This window comes from Frankliniella occidentalis, unplaced genomic scaffold, assembly GCF_000697945.3.
Source record: "Frankliniella occidentalis isolate FOCC.00 unplaced genomic scaffold, Focc_3.1 Scaffold78, whole genome shotgun sequence".
Classification (NCBI taxonomy): domain Eukaryota; kingdom Metazoa; phylum Arthropoda; class Insecta; order Thysanoptera; family Thripidae; genus Frankliniella; species Frankliniella occidentalis.
Genome location: NW_026267208.1, coordinates 905661 through 919224, shown reverse-complemented (window position 1 = coordinate 919224; position 13564 = coordinate 905661). Strand labels below are relative to the sequence as shown.

At 57.0% G+C, this 13564-nt stretch overlaps 1 protein-coding gene across 2 annotated transcripts in view; it reads left to right on the top strand.

Annotated features, from left to right (window-relative positions):
- The window catches only part of LOC113203804 (dopamine receptor 2-like), a 139372-nt gene that overhangs the window by 19785 nt on the left and 106023 nt on the right, over window positions 1-13564 (top strand). For both annotated transcript variants that reach the window (XM_052268878.1, XM_052268879.1), the window contains exon 2: window positions 9466-11248. In XM_052268878.1, the coding sequence (XP_052124838.1) occupies window positions 9951-11248 (1298 nt within the window). In that variant the 5' untranslated portion in view covers window positions 9466-9950. The remainder of the gene's footprint in view (window positions 1-9465; window positions 11249-13564) is intronic.

Below are 13564 nucleotides of genomic sequence, written 5' to 3'. Positions count from 1 at the left end.
CCCCCCCCCTCCCGCACATGCGCGCCTAATCCGGCCGCACCGCTAACTGTACTTAGCGGAGCCGACGTCGGCACCGGGCCCCCGGAGCGAGCGCGCTGCTCTGCCCTCCGACCTCGCGCGATCCTTTTCGTTAGCGGCATCGTCTTCCGGTGTCCCCAATCGGTGGTGTTGAAAGGAGTGTACGAAGAAAGGGACCCGGGTAAAGATGTCAAGGACGCGCCGAGGAAGGGCTTTCGTCTTGCGGCGTCTCCCCGCGGCGCGCGCTTGTCCATCTGTGTGTGTGTGTGTGTGTGTGTGTGTGTGTGTGTGTGTGTGTGTGTTGGCGCGCGCCCGCGTGTGTGTATGGTGAAGAATAAAACGGAATCACTGTCGCGGTGACGTCACGCTGGCTCAAAAGAGCCACTCTGGGAGGACGCGCGGCGTGGGCGGTCCGCGCGGCGGAGGAGCCGAAGCCAAAGTCGGACCGGAGAAGCACTCTGCGAAATGAAACGTCGTGTAACGCGCTTAAAAGCGCTTCGCTCGCCCAGCCGCGTGCCACATTTTCCGCATTCTTAAATGTTTTTTTTTTTTTTAACTCTCTTCGCCCTCTCCTTTACCCTATTGTTTGGAGATATTGAAAGCAAAACAGCGAAACGGCGCCGTGCTGGGGTGGTGGGATAAGTCGCCCGCAGGTGGCGCCTGCGTCGATCGGATTGCGCACTGAATGTTTAATTCGAAGAGTTTGCTCTTTGTAACGTGCAAAGGATTTGGCTCCGTCGTAATACAAACAAATCCTTTGTTTTACGAAGGGGTTCGGCTTCGTAATACAAAGAGCAACGTGTCTGTTATGAAAGTGGTACTACGAAGAAATTCCGTTCGTGATGTAGCGGTTCGCGGTTCCATATCCTTCGTACGTTCCAAACCCATTTCTTCACAATACGAAGACTGGTCTTCGTGAGGAACTACGAGTGCGTTTGCGTCCAGGCGTGCCTGGGCACAGTGTCCTTCCTTCTAGCGACCCCCTGAGGCCGCGGGGTTCCACCGTATTTACACGCATCGTCCTCGTGCGGCTTGTTTGTCGCGATGGCGTCCTGGTGATCCGTACGGTCGCGCCCGGGCCGGCTCACAGCTGGAAGCGGGAAGTCTTGGGCGGTCGGTCGGCGTCGGACCGGGTCGGGCCAGTTCGGGCCGGGTCGCGGCGGGTCGCGCCGGGTCGGGTCGCGGCGCCCTGCGGGGCCGGCCGGCCGCCGGCTGGCTCTGCTGGTCTAATGGGAGACGTCCTGGAGCGCCACGCCATCGGCCGGGAGTACCAGAGGGGCCGGAGAATGCTCCCCTCCGTTTCCCCCCATTCCCCCTCCCCTCCTCCTCCCCCACACCCCCTCTCCTTACACCATAAAAATGACGGAGTGCTGCGAGGCTTACTCGTCCACGACTAATCGGAGACTAATGTCACTGCGATGTGCGCCCGCTGGCCGGCAGCAGCTTCATGGACCCATTCGGATGACGGGGGCGGCCGGGGGCGGCGGCCGGCACCCAGCACGAGAGGCGCAGCCCCCCGCCATCCCCCGCGCGTCCGGGAGATGTGAAATAAAACCATGTGTGTTCTCCCTTTCCCTAACCCTTCTCTTCCCACACGCCGCCGCCGCCCAGGGTCCCGCGCGCCCCTGCCCTGCCTCGGTCCGCCCTGACGTCGTCCCTTTCACCACCACCACTGGCACCACCGGGCACCACCCGTCGCCGCGCTCGCCGCCCAATCCGATGTTGATTTAGGAGCCAAAGTTTTGGTGAAGTGAAGGGCAGCAGCCCTGGGCAGCAGCCCTGCGCGTGGGCGTGGTGGCTGTGCTGCCGTGCCGATGAGCTGGCCCTGCTGCCGCTGCCGCTGCCGACGGGCCGCTCTGAGTTATGGCCTTATTGTGTGCCTCATCTCGTCGAGATGTTATTATTTATCGGAGGCGTAATCGGATTGCAACGACGCCGCACCGGTTTCCTGGTGGCCTTATATTCGGGATGCCTCGGTGTCGGTGTAGGCAGGCGAGGCGGGGCGCGGGGCGCGGGGCCGCAGGAGGGCCGCCGCAGCCGCAGCCGCCCGAGGACTTGGCACGCATGGAAATAAGTAAAAGTGATTCCCTCGGGATCACTTACTTCTCTCCTTTGCTCCGCCGCCGCCGCCGTCGTGTCCGCCGGGTGTGAGAGTGAGAGGGGTGAGGACGACCCCGGCGGAGGTGATGGAGAGCGAGCCGGGCGGAGCTCAAGTCCCGGCCGCCGCCATGCGGGGAAATTGAGAATTAAATTTATGCCGTGCTTCGCGCTGCTCGCGCCGCGGGCCCGCGCCTCGCCCTCTTCGGCCGCCCCCGCCTCGCCCCGCCCCGCCCCGCCTAGCCGTTGCTATCATGCTCGGAGTAGAGGATATGGTCCTGAACTGCCCCCGAGCAGTCATCCAGTCCCTCTCCACCCCCCACCCCATCACCGCACCCCATCACTCCCACCCCACCCCACCCCCTCGCGATGTACTTATCGCCGTCTCCGGAATGAAACACGTTCCAGAGCAGCGGGATGTGACGTGTGGTGTGTAATGGTCCTGATGGCGCGTGGAGGGCGGGGAGGAAAAACGGCACCCTGTCGCCTCGTTTCTGGCCCGGGCGTGCGCCACGACCGCGGCTGGTCCCTTACACCATATAGGTAAGCAAAGCCGCATTGTTTGGAGTTGAAACATGACGACTGCTGCCGTTCGTTTTTTTTCTGTTTGTTTTCGTTGTTTATTTTGACGCGCGTTTAATTTAGGCGCGGCTGCTGCTGCTGCTGCTGCTGCTTGCTAGGGGCGCCGGCGGGCGCGGCGCCGAGCCGCTTGGTGCCCCGGTGATATACGAGCACAAAGTATGACGCGTTGTGTGCAATTTGCATACAGAACGATGGAACAACTGTCCAAACAAAAGGAGATCAAAAAAACAAAAATAAAACACGCTGCGTTATCAGGACGGGTGGGGTATATTCATGGTACACCGAGTATGAAATTAGTTCGTCGCACCTCTCCCCCACCCTCACCCCCTTTGCCCCTCTTCATTTCCCTCCCAAATATGCATCCAGCAGGAAAATTTGTGCGGCCAAAGCAGAACCTGTTGAGTATCTATGGCCGCGGTTGCAGCACGCCTCATAATATTTTCGCGATGCTCAAGTTACATGTCAAAGGTAGTTCTAAAAAGTTATTCATCATCTTCATTCAGGAAAAGAAGGTCTGCTTGAGGCGATTCTGTGGCCACGACACCCAGAGAAATGGAATACTCTAGCAAACATCGCTTGGCTGCCTCAGGGACAACCATAATATGGTTGAAAAATTAGCAATAAAACAGTGATCAGAACCATGTTTAATAAGTTATTCTAACGGCCATATCAATGTTGCCTTAACCATCACGTTATGGCTGTCCCGGCTGTGAAGTAACCATATACGATGGTTGCTACGGCTTTTTATTTTTCTTGGTACTGACAACTTTTTAGGAGTCGTCCTCGAAACTCCTCCACAAATTTGAGGAATTTCCTAAAAAAAAAATATATTTTAGAATTGCCCAGATATGCCGCTCTAAAATAATAATAAAAAACAACAGAACAGGTTTTTCAAGTCTTTTTTTTGTTGTTTTAAATTGTGTATGGCGCTTCCCCGCTCCGAGCTCTCTGCACCTAGTCTAGGGCTCCTCGTCCTCCGCCGCCGCTACCCGTTGTTTGCGCCGTGATGGGCCTGTTGTGTGAAAAGTGAGTTGTTTGCCTCACCACTCCGCCGTAATGAGCCGACTGTACTCGCGAATGCTGCATTTAGCCATTTCGACTCCCTCTATCCTACCTAACCTATCTCTCTATCCCAGGAGTGAGGAGTGAGCTTCCAGTCACCCTAGGTTTCACGGGGGGAAAATTCCATGAGGAATGTAACTAAGTTACAATTTCAAATTGTAAAAGAAAAATGGAATGTAACACTACCTAACGTAATTTTTCGACGAGCAGAAATGACCTGTCTGAAATTTACGATACCGCATCGTATCGCATCGGAAAACTTACTACATTATTTGAAATCATAAATCATGTGAAACATCCTATAAACTTAACAGTGCCCTGCTCCCTTTCTCTCGGTATTGTCCTCACATCACATCGCACTTCGGCACGTTAAATGTTGCGCGGGAGGCGACGCGCGCGGCGCATGCTGGTGCGACGGGGAGGAAAGCGGATCGCGACCGCCCGGTAATAGCCAGAGAAGGAGCACGAGCAGCCGGGCGAGGAGGGAGAGCGAGACAGACGGGGGGCTCAGAGAGACGAGCACGGGCGAGGACAGCACACGCAAGCGCGGGAGAGGCGAAGGGGGAGGAGCAGCGCTTCCCCAATGAGCGTGAGCCACACCTCAAGAAGACGTGACAATGGCTCCACCGCTGCCGTCCTCCGTCCAGCCCCCCCAACCAGGCAGGCAGGGCCTCATCAGTCATCGGAACCTCGGCAAAGGCACCTGGGCTGTTGTCAACAGCCCCCCAACCCCAGCCCCACTGCTAATTGCCACCCCCTCCATTCTCCCTCCCTCCTTTCCTCTCTGCCTTTCCCTCCAACGCTTGTGGTGGCTCGCGCTGCTCGCGCGCTGCTGCTGGACGCTCTCTCTAGGGCATCGCTGAACTTTGTGTTGTCGTCAGCCACGCGGGCGGCGTTGTTGGCATGACGTTCCCCCGCTCCCCCTCTCTCTCTCTCTCTCTCTCTCTCTCTCTCTCTCTCTCTCTCTCTCACACACACACACACACGCACTTGTTATTTGTATCTATTTACCTGAAAACAAATTACCCGTAAGTGGCTGATGCACTTTTAAAAGAAAAACACACAAGAAAACAAACTGTTGTTTGTAATTACTTGGAAACTTGCAGCCTTCTCTCTTCATTTCGCAACACTATGAAGTGATAACGATTTTTAGAGTTTATTATATTTGGGTGTTCGAAAATACGGGCCGTTTCGCGGCCCAGTCTTACCCCTCCTTTGTCAGTTGCTGCTGTTGATCATGCAATGATATGCCCCATGCTGCTCGTTGGGGTGGCCGGGAGGAGGGGGGAGCGAATAGGGAGGGATGCCTGTACATCGCTCGCTGGCGGCAACACGACACGACGGACACGACACAGCTCGGTGGTCTGGTCGGCGTCCGTCAACAAAGGACTGCACGGCTGGCGTGTATGAGGACGATGAGGACCATGTGCAACTGCTGTTTACCGCTCGAGCGTTTCCCGTGGAACATTCAAACACAATTCTTCTCAATGCCTACATGATAAGTCATTGCAATTTATATCTTCTCAGATGCAATTTCAAGTTTTCGCAAATGCCCACTAACGTCCGAGTAGTTAAGTCGTGTCGTGGTGCACAAAAAACACAATAAAGTTTACGTGCCAAATTTTTGCTTGCGCTTGCCTTGGGTGTGCAGCATCCCTTTGTCTCTTGGCTGTTGGCACAGTGCACCGGTGACAACTGCAGCACCCCCCTCACCTCCACCCCTCTCCCATCACTAGCCCCAGCGGAAGCGCCACCGCTGACCCAACTAACCGTAACCCTTCCGGGGGAGTGGGGCACCGCAGGACCGCCCCGGGGCCTGGGGCCCTCGCTCCACCTATTGACTTTCAGATCCACATGGCTCTCCCGACCGGGGGCGTACAATATCCGCCCGCCCTGGAGGCGGCTGTGGCTGGGGAGGGGGACAGCTGGAGGGGGAGGCAATGGAATAACTGACGCGCCCGTAAGCAGTGACAGTCTATTTCCAAGTGTGTCCGGTACCGCCCTTCCCTAACCCCGGCCCCCCCGCGGTCCCAAACCTCCGCCTTTCCTCTAAATAACTGAAAGCACCGCAACTTTTGGCGCCGTCGCTGCCTCTACGCCGTCCAGTTAGTCTGCTCAGAGCCGACACCTTCAGACAGACGGACACGGACCACCTCGGCCGGCACAGTTTTCTCCCTCCGACCGAGTTGCCCACTCAGAGGCAGCAGTGGCGGCGTCGAGGGGCCGGAGTAGGGGGGAACACCACCACTTCTTGTAATTGGTTTGGCAGCTATGTAACTTTGTCTGTACTCAGCAAACTCCCACCCCCGGCCCGGGCGGACCTACCAGTTAAAAGCAAAGGGGTGGTGCGATAGGTAGAGACAGACAGACTCCGTGAGGGGAACGAGGTACACGACGAGAAAGAAAACTGCGCCGCCCAAGTCACCCTCTGGGTATTTGAACCCCGGCCCCCGCCGAACCCCTCGCGGTCCGCCCAATCCGTCCCTTTGCGGTGCGTTTGAGGTGGGCGCCCCTTTGAGCCGCCTTGAGGAATGCGTTGAGCGATTGGGGTCTCGCCCTAGCGGCTCAGCCTCAGCCCCCCTCGCCACCGCGACCCGGCGCCGCCGGGGCCAAACAGGAGGTTGTTGACGTGTAGATGCCGTCGTGATTGGACCAAACAATGTGATTGAGGCGAGAGTGCTGGTCAAGGACAAGCCTGACCGCACGGCTCTCAATCTCGCTCTCGCCGTCCTCCTCTCACCGCGTCTAAATGCATCCTCGTGTTTGCACTCCCTCCCTGCCCGCCTCTACAACTCACGGTACCTCGAGCACCTCGGCAAGCACTTTCGATGTCCCCAGAAGCGCTACTGCATTAAATGCGCTTCAATGCGCATTGAAATGCACATAAAAGGTCACACATTGGTGACGCATTAAATGCGCGTAGAGTGCATTAAATGCGCATTGAATGCGTCTTAAATGCTGTAATGCGCTTTTAATGCGTCACCAATGTGTAACCTTTTATGTGCATTTCAATGCGCATTGAAGCGCATTGAATGCGGTTGGCGCTACTGGGGGTACTCTGTGCCACACTGGGACCACCCTGTATCGCCACCTTGATTCAAACAGAAGGTTCGATCTGAAGCAGAAAAGACAGGGGAACACGCTGGTATCAACATATTTCCTTGTTCCCCTGACTTATCTGCTCCAGATCCAATTCTCCGTACGAATCCTGGCCGTCGGCGACCTGCCCGTTGACGTGGCGGCGTCCTCCCCGTCCGGCGGGCAGGACCTCCCGACAGCGGTGCCTTGTGATCAAGCTCCCGTCGATAGACTCGGGCACAACGAAGTGGAGGAACAAGAAGGAAGGGCCTAATATCGTAGTAGAAACCGTCGCAGCGCAGGCTGGCTGGCAAACGACGGTGGAAGAATCGGAAAAACACTGCACTGCAGTCGCACCCCTTCGCCCGGCTCGACAACCTGTCATAGTTGTAGTTGCGCGTCGTAATATGGTGTACGCTGGCGCACCATCCGCAATAGACTACCTGTCCCGTTCCTGCCAGTGCGAGAGAAGAACAAAAACTCCGGAAATGGTACGAGAAGTTCGTCGCCCGAAAGAGGCGCGTATGCGCGTATGATCAATTTACGCATTGAGAACCCTTGAGTTTGATGTTTAAAATGCATTTCGAGTAATTTTATACTACGTCAATGCTACATGAGTAATAACAGAGGTCAAAATTGGCGTTCGCGTCTCTTCCGGGCGACGAACTTCTCATACTACTTCCGGAGCTTTTGTTCTTCTCTCGCCCTGGCAGGCTCGGGACAGGTAGTCTATAGTTCTCATACTTTCAGGCGACCAGGCGGCGGGGTTATCGGTGACGTCAGAGGGAATGACCAAAACGTCGAACTTCGCGATTGGACACGAGAGCGCGCCACCTCCCTTACCTGCCTAATAACACCACGGCCCGCCCGTTTACCGCCCTTCAGTCCAGTCAACATAACTGTCATGGTGCCTGTGGAAAGGATTAATTTCATCCATCATACAGCTCTAAACTGTATACAAGTCAATGTCAGTCGCTGTTTTTATTAGAATTCAATCCGTGATGAATCTTATGTAGTGCTTTTGGTATTTTATAATGTGATGCTATTGCCAATGGTTGGGAATGCAGGGAAACTATTGAGCTTTGAGGTTATTAACCTCCCCACTGGAATATTACATGAAGGTGTGTTATTTCACAAGTAGGTGTAAACATGATGTCTGATGCAACAGAAAAGGTCCCCTGTAATTGAAACATATTTGGACATTTCATACTGTTGTTTAAAAAGTGTCTATTTGTTCAGTAATTTTGTATTTACACTCTAAGAAAAATTACAGATTTTTGTATCCAATTTGATATAGTTTTCTGTATCCGAGCACTGTGATTCAGCAATATGTATCGGTGATACAAAATATTATAATAGTTTTTAGAAATTTGTAAACATTACAAAATTTTTAATTAATTACAGAATTTTAAATTCATTTTATAATTTTCTGTAATCTGATTACAAATTTCTGTAAACGGGATACACATTTCTGTAACATGGAAACAGAAATTAGTACGTGCGGTTAAAACTCCGCCGTTTTAACGCTCAATTTGAACACAATTTGAGTAGCTGTTCGACTGATTCTGGCAACATCTGCGATAAAATCAATTTCCTAAGCATTCACATAAAAGTTCCATCTGATGGCCCGATAGCTAAGGGAAAGGCTCAGAGGCCAGCCAATACATGGGGAAGAGTGACACCGGGTCAGAGCACGGCTTCTCGCAGGTAGTCGCCTTAGCCGCGTGGGTTAAGGGGTCGGATCCCAACCCAGAGGTTTGGGGTTCAAATCCCGGTAAGGTAAGAGGTAAGGTACAACATTGAAATTAATTGCGTGTCATGTGTGGGCAATATCTAGAATGAGACAACCAGGAGGGAAAAAATATTTTTCTTTCATATCAGAGCATGTTTAAACATAAACATATTTTTTCTGTATCAATGGATACAAATTTCTGTATCTGTATTACAGATTTGTTATTGTATCCAAAGGAATACAATTTTTTGTATCACGGATGCTGAAAAAAACTGCATATCCAAATTACAGATTTTTGTATTAATTTTTTTTAGAGTGTAGCATCACATCAACTGCTGTCCTATTCAAAGCAAATTAGGTTTCTGTAATGTAAACAGTTACGATTGATGCATCATGTGGGCGCAGGCTAAGAGTTACATATCCCAGTCCCATATAGTTCGGTTTGAAGATCTGGGCAGGATATGTATCCAACTTGAGTAGATATCTAAATATTTCATAATGCTACAGAGGTACTAATATATACATGTGAGTTTTTGATTTAAAGTTTCCTTGAGAGTGCTTCGCTTTGCTCAGCAATAATGCCCCTTAACGGTGCTACTATAATAGTCCCCGTAGAAAAGCGCTGGTGTTTCTGTTGCGCTTGTATTAGGATTTTGTGGAGAAATGATAGGGCGTCAATTATCACTGACCAGCCCCGTATTAGACCCTTGCTTGGACTTTGCTGTTTGACTTCAATGGGCCGGGCCTATCATCTCCAAAACCTTCGCTCCATTGCTATAATGGAATGGAAGCCAAACCTAGAAAAAGCCCTTTTTTTGTGTTGGGTGGGCGTACAAGCATGATCTTCATCTTGTGGACCTCGCTAATGTGCCTCCTGTTCGGCTCTGTTGTTGCAGGTGCCGGCGGGCGTTCCCTCGGTGGCCCGTGGGCGTGGCGCGGCATTGATGAGGCGGGCGCGCCGGGGCGTGCGGCGGCGTGCGTGGCGGGTGCCGCGTGCCGCCGCTGCCTCCGCCTCCGCCGCCGCCGCCTCCACCGCCGCCGCCGCCCCCGCCGCCGCAGCACCATGCCGCCGAGCAGCGCCGAGCAGCGGCAGCAGAAGCAGGAGCAGCCAAAGGATCCGCCTCGCAGCGACCGAACCCTTCCCGATCACCTCCCGGCGGGCCGCGTGGGCCGCAGGGCGCCTCGCCGGGCGTGCCTCCGCATAGCGCCCCGCGCAAGCCGCGAGCGGAGCGGAGCAGGCACGCCGACAAGGTCGGGGCTGCCCCGCCCCGCCAACTTCGGAGCGGTTCACTTAAGCCGGCCGAAGAGGAGCGTTTTACACGTTTAGGATAAATTTAGTTAGCGCGGGCCGACGCGTCGTCCGGTCGGACGTGCGGCGAATATGAACTCGTCCGGGCTGCTGGCGGCGCTGGACTACGGCGTGGCGGCCCCCGCCACCGCCGCGCTGGGCGCCAACTGGACGCTCGACTGGAACGCGACGGGCGACTGGAACGGCACGGACGCGGGTGGGGGCGCCGGCTGGGGGGCGCTGGACATCGCGCGCGAGCGCTCGGCGCTGGCCGTGCTGCTGCTCCTGTGCTCAGTGGCCACCGTGTTTGGCAACGCCCTGGTCGTGGCGGCCGTGGTGCGCGAGCGCTACCTGCACACGGCCACCAACTACTTCGTCACGTCGCTGGCCGTGGCCGACTGCCTGGTCGGCTTCGTCGTCATGCCCTTCAGCGCCGTCTACGAGGTGGTAGAGAACCAGTGGCTGTTCGGCACCGACTGGTGCGACGTGTGGCGCTCGCTGGACGTGCTCTTCTCCACGGCCAGCATCCTCAACCTGTGCGTCATCTCGCTGGACCGGTACTGGGCCATCACCGACCCTTTCACTTACCCGACCAAAATGACGCGGCGCCGCGCCATCTACCTGATCGCCGCCGTGTGGGTGTGCTCGAGCGCCATCTCGTTCCCGGCCATCCTGTGGTGGCGCGCCGTGCGCTCCGAGGAGGTGCCGCAGTTCAAGTGCCCCTTCACGGACAGCCTCACCTACCTCATCTTCAGCTCCACCATCTCGTTCTACCTGCCGCTGTTCGTCATGGTGTTCACCTACTACCGCATCTACCGCGCCGCCGTCATCCAGACGCGCTCGCTCAAGCTGGGCTCCAAGCAGGTCATGATGGCCTCGGGCGAGCTCGAGCTGACGCTGCGCATCCACCGCGGCGGCACGGGCAGCAGCGGCGGCAGCAGCGGCGGGCCCTCGGACCAGCACCAGCAGCAGCGCGCCAGCCAGAGCCACGCCTACCAGTCGGCTACCTCCACGCCGGAGGAGCCCATGCCCGCCGGCGACATTGAGGACCCGCTCACGCCGTCGCCGCACAACGGCTTGTCCAGGCACGGCGGCGGCGGTGGCGGCAGCGGCAGCGCCGGCCACAGCAAGAACCTCGGCAAGAACTTCAGCATCAGCCGCAAGCTGGCCAAGTTCGCCAAGGAAAAGAAGGCGGCCAAGACGCTGGGCATCGTGATGGGCGTCTTCATCGTCTGCTGGCTGCCCTTCTTTGTGGTCAACCTCTTGTCGGGCTTCTGCCCGGCGTGCATCGTCAACGAGCAGCTTGTGTCCGCCATCGTCACGTGGCTGGGCTGGATCAACTCGGGGATGAACCCCGTCATTTACGCCTGCTGGAGCAGGGACTTCAGGAGGTGAGTAAAGTTGGGCGGCTTGGTGCGCGTCCCCTCCACGCCCGGGCCGGCGGCGGCTTGTCGCCGGGCCGTACGAGGGGCTGCCGAACTCGCGGGCGCGCCGTGGGGGCCGCCGGCTGGCGGCGGAAGGGTCTGTGCCTTGCAGACGCTAAACTGTTGAACGAGGTTAGCGTTGGTATATATCATATAATTCCCTAAAACTTTGCGCGCCGCGCGCGTCCCCGGCTCCGCCTGCACCTGCGCACACAAGTTTGCCTTTGCGCGGGCCGACTCGCGGCGGCGGCGGTGTGGCCCGGGCTCTGCCAGGCTCTGCCGGGCTCCTCGCCGGGCTCGGCACCATTACCCTGAAAGGTCCTGCCTGCAAGCAGGATCAGCCCGCGCCTAGTGTCCTCGAGCAGGACGCCCGGGGACAGCGGGGGACAGTGATGCCGACAGATTTCAGGCGCCCGCCTCCTGCGCGCGCTGCCCTCCTCCAACAGCCCGCCCCTCGAGCACTTCCAGCGCTGCTCCTCCTGGAGGGCCGGCCCGGCCAGCCCCCGGCACCTGCCTGGAATGGGATAAGTTTTGGAGCGCTGCACTCTTCATATTGATCAGAGGCGCGCGGCCTTTGCGCCCTCATCAAGGCTCTCGCCGGGGCCTTGGGACTGGCCGGGTGGCCGGGCCCGGCCGGCCGTTGAGCTTGAGACTCCGCCAGAGAGACTTTCCTGCCGGCGAAGAGTCTCCAGAGAGAACTAGGTAGTTTACCTTCTCTCTGGAGAGACTCTGACGGGGCTTCCGGTCAGTGCTCAACACGAGAGTCTTGTTACCCGCTCAAATTGAGCGATTCGTTTCTACGTCAGCCGAAGTAGAGTGAGATCATTATTTGTCGAGTGGCCGACAAGAGCACAGTATATGGCTGCACCCATGCCCCGAGAACGAAAGAAAACTCACTCTGCGATTTTCAGCGCTGCTATTGTCTTTGGAACCTCCCGGGACCCCTCCGCCCCTCGCCCCGGGGCGCGGGCGCAGTGCCGCCTCCTTAGTCCGTGGTGTGAAACACTTCCCGGTTGTTTCCATGTTTACGCCACGAGATGAGTTCGCTAAAAGTTCTTCCCGCTGCGGTCGAGGGGAAGTAAATTCAGCGTCGCGCGGAGGTGGTCGGTGGAGAGGGGAGGGGCAGGAGGAGGGGGGGGGGGGGTATCTTGTAGCACTGTCGTCGTGGGAGCCTTTTCATTTTTCAAGCGCGGCTGGCGGATTCCGCAAACCTTTGGCCACTCTATGCGCCCGCCCGGGCAACGGACTACTCCCACTCTCCCCCCCCCCCTACCCCCAAGACTCTCACTCTCTTTTGATCCACCCGGGGCTTAAACAAAAAAACCGTGGCCGTCTTTTCGGATAAATAGCCGCGCAACGAAGAGCGGAGGGAAGAGGAAAGGGGGGGGGGGATTTGTTTACGTTCGGCAGTGGCGGAGGGCGGACGGAGGCGGCCCCGGCGGCCGCTGCCGCCCAGACCAGCAGAATCAATCGCACTCGCCATAATTAAAATCTGAACGATGGAGCAGCAAAGCGGAGCGGAGTGGAGCTGCCGACGTCTGCCCCGTCCTCTTTGTGGCCGCCGGATCCCGCCCCCCGGGCAAGCCAACCGACTGATTCCGAAGAACGCTCTCCTATAGCCTCCGTATAGCTCCGTCCCTGTCGCACTCATGGGGCAGTGCCCCTTGATGTCTCTTCGGAATCAGTGTGCAGCTCGCTGGCCAGGCACACGTTGTGAGCCGGCAACGTCCCCCCCCCCCTCTCCAGCTAGGTCCAGCACTGGTAAAACAAAGATGATAGCTTTAACTCTTCCAAAGGCACTGAGGGGTTCGTTAGTGCCTTTACAAAGACACTAAAAATACCAAGGGCACAAACTTTAGGACCTTTACGAGGTATTCTTTGCGCGGCCGCATCCGCGATCCAGGCGCTGCTGCCCACGGTGCAAAAGGGCCTCGCAGGGGCAACGGTCGGGAGCCTTTCCGCGCCAGTCCGTGTTGCCTAACTTTGACGCTGTCCGTCGCCGTGCTCGTCTTGCCGCGGGCCGGGCCACATGTGCGGGCCGCCGGGCGCTGATTGCGTGGAGCAGGCGGGGTCGCCCGACGGGTAGGCAATCCCGCCCAACTCTGCGGCGCGGCGGGCGAGTCTCCCTGACGGGCGCCCCCCGCCCCGCCCGGCTCGCCGCGCGCGGACAGCTCGGGCTCGGGACACATGCGAGGGACGCGCCGCGCCCTCTTCTCCTGCCGGAGTCGCGTGGCGAAGCTTTATTTAGTCGTGTATATTGGCTTTGACAGCTTTAGCGGCGCC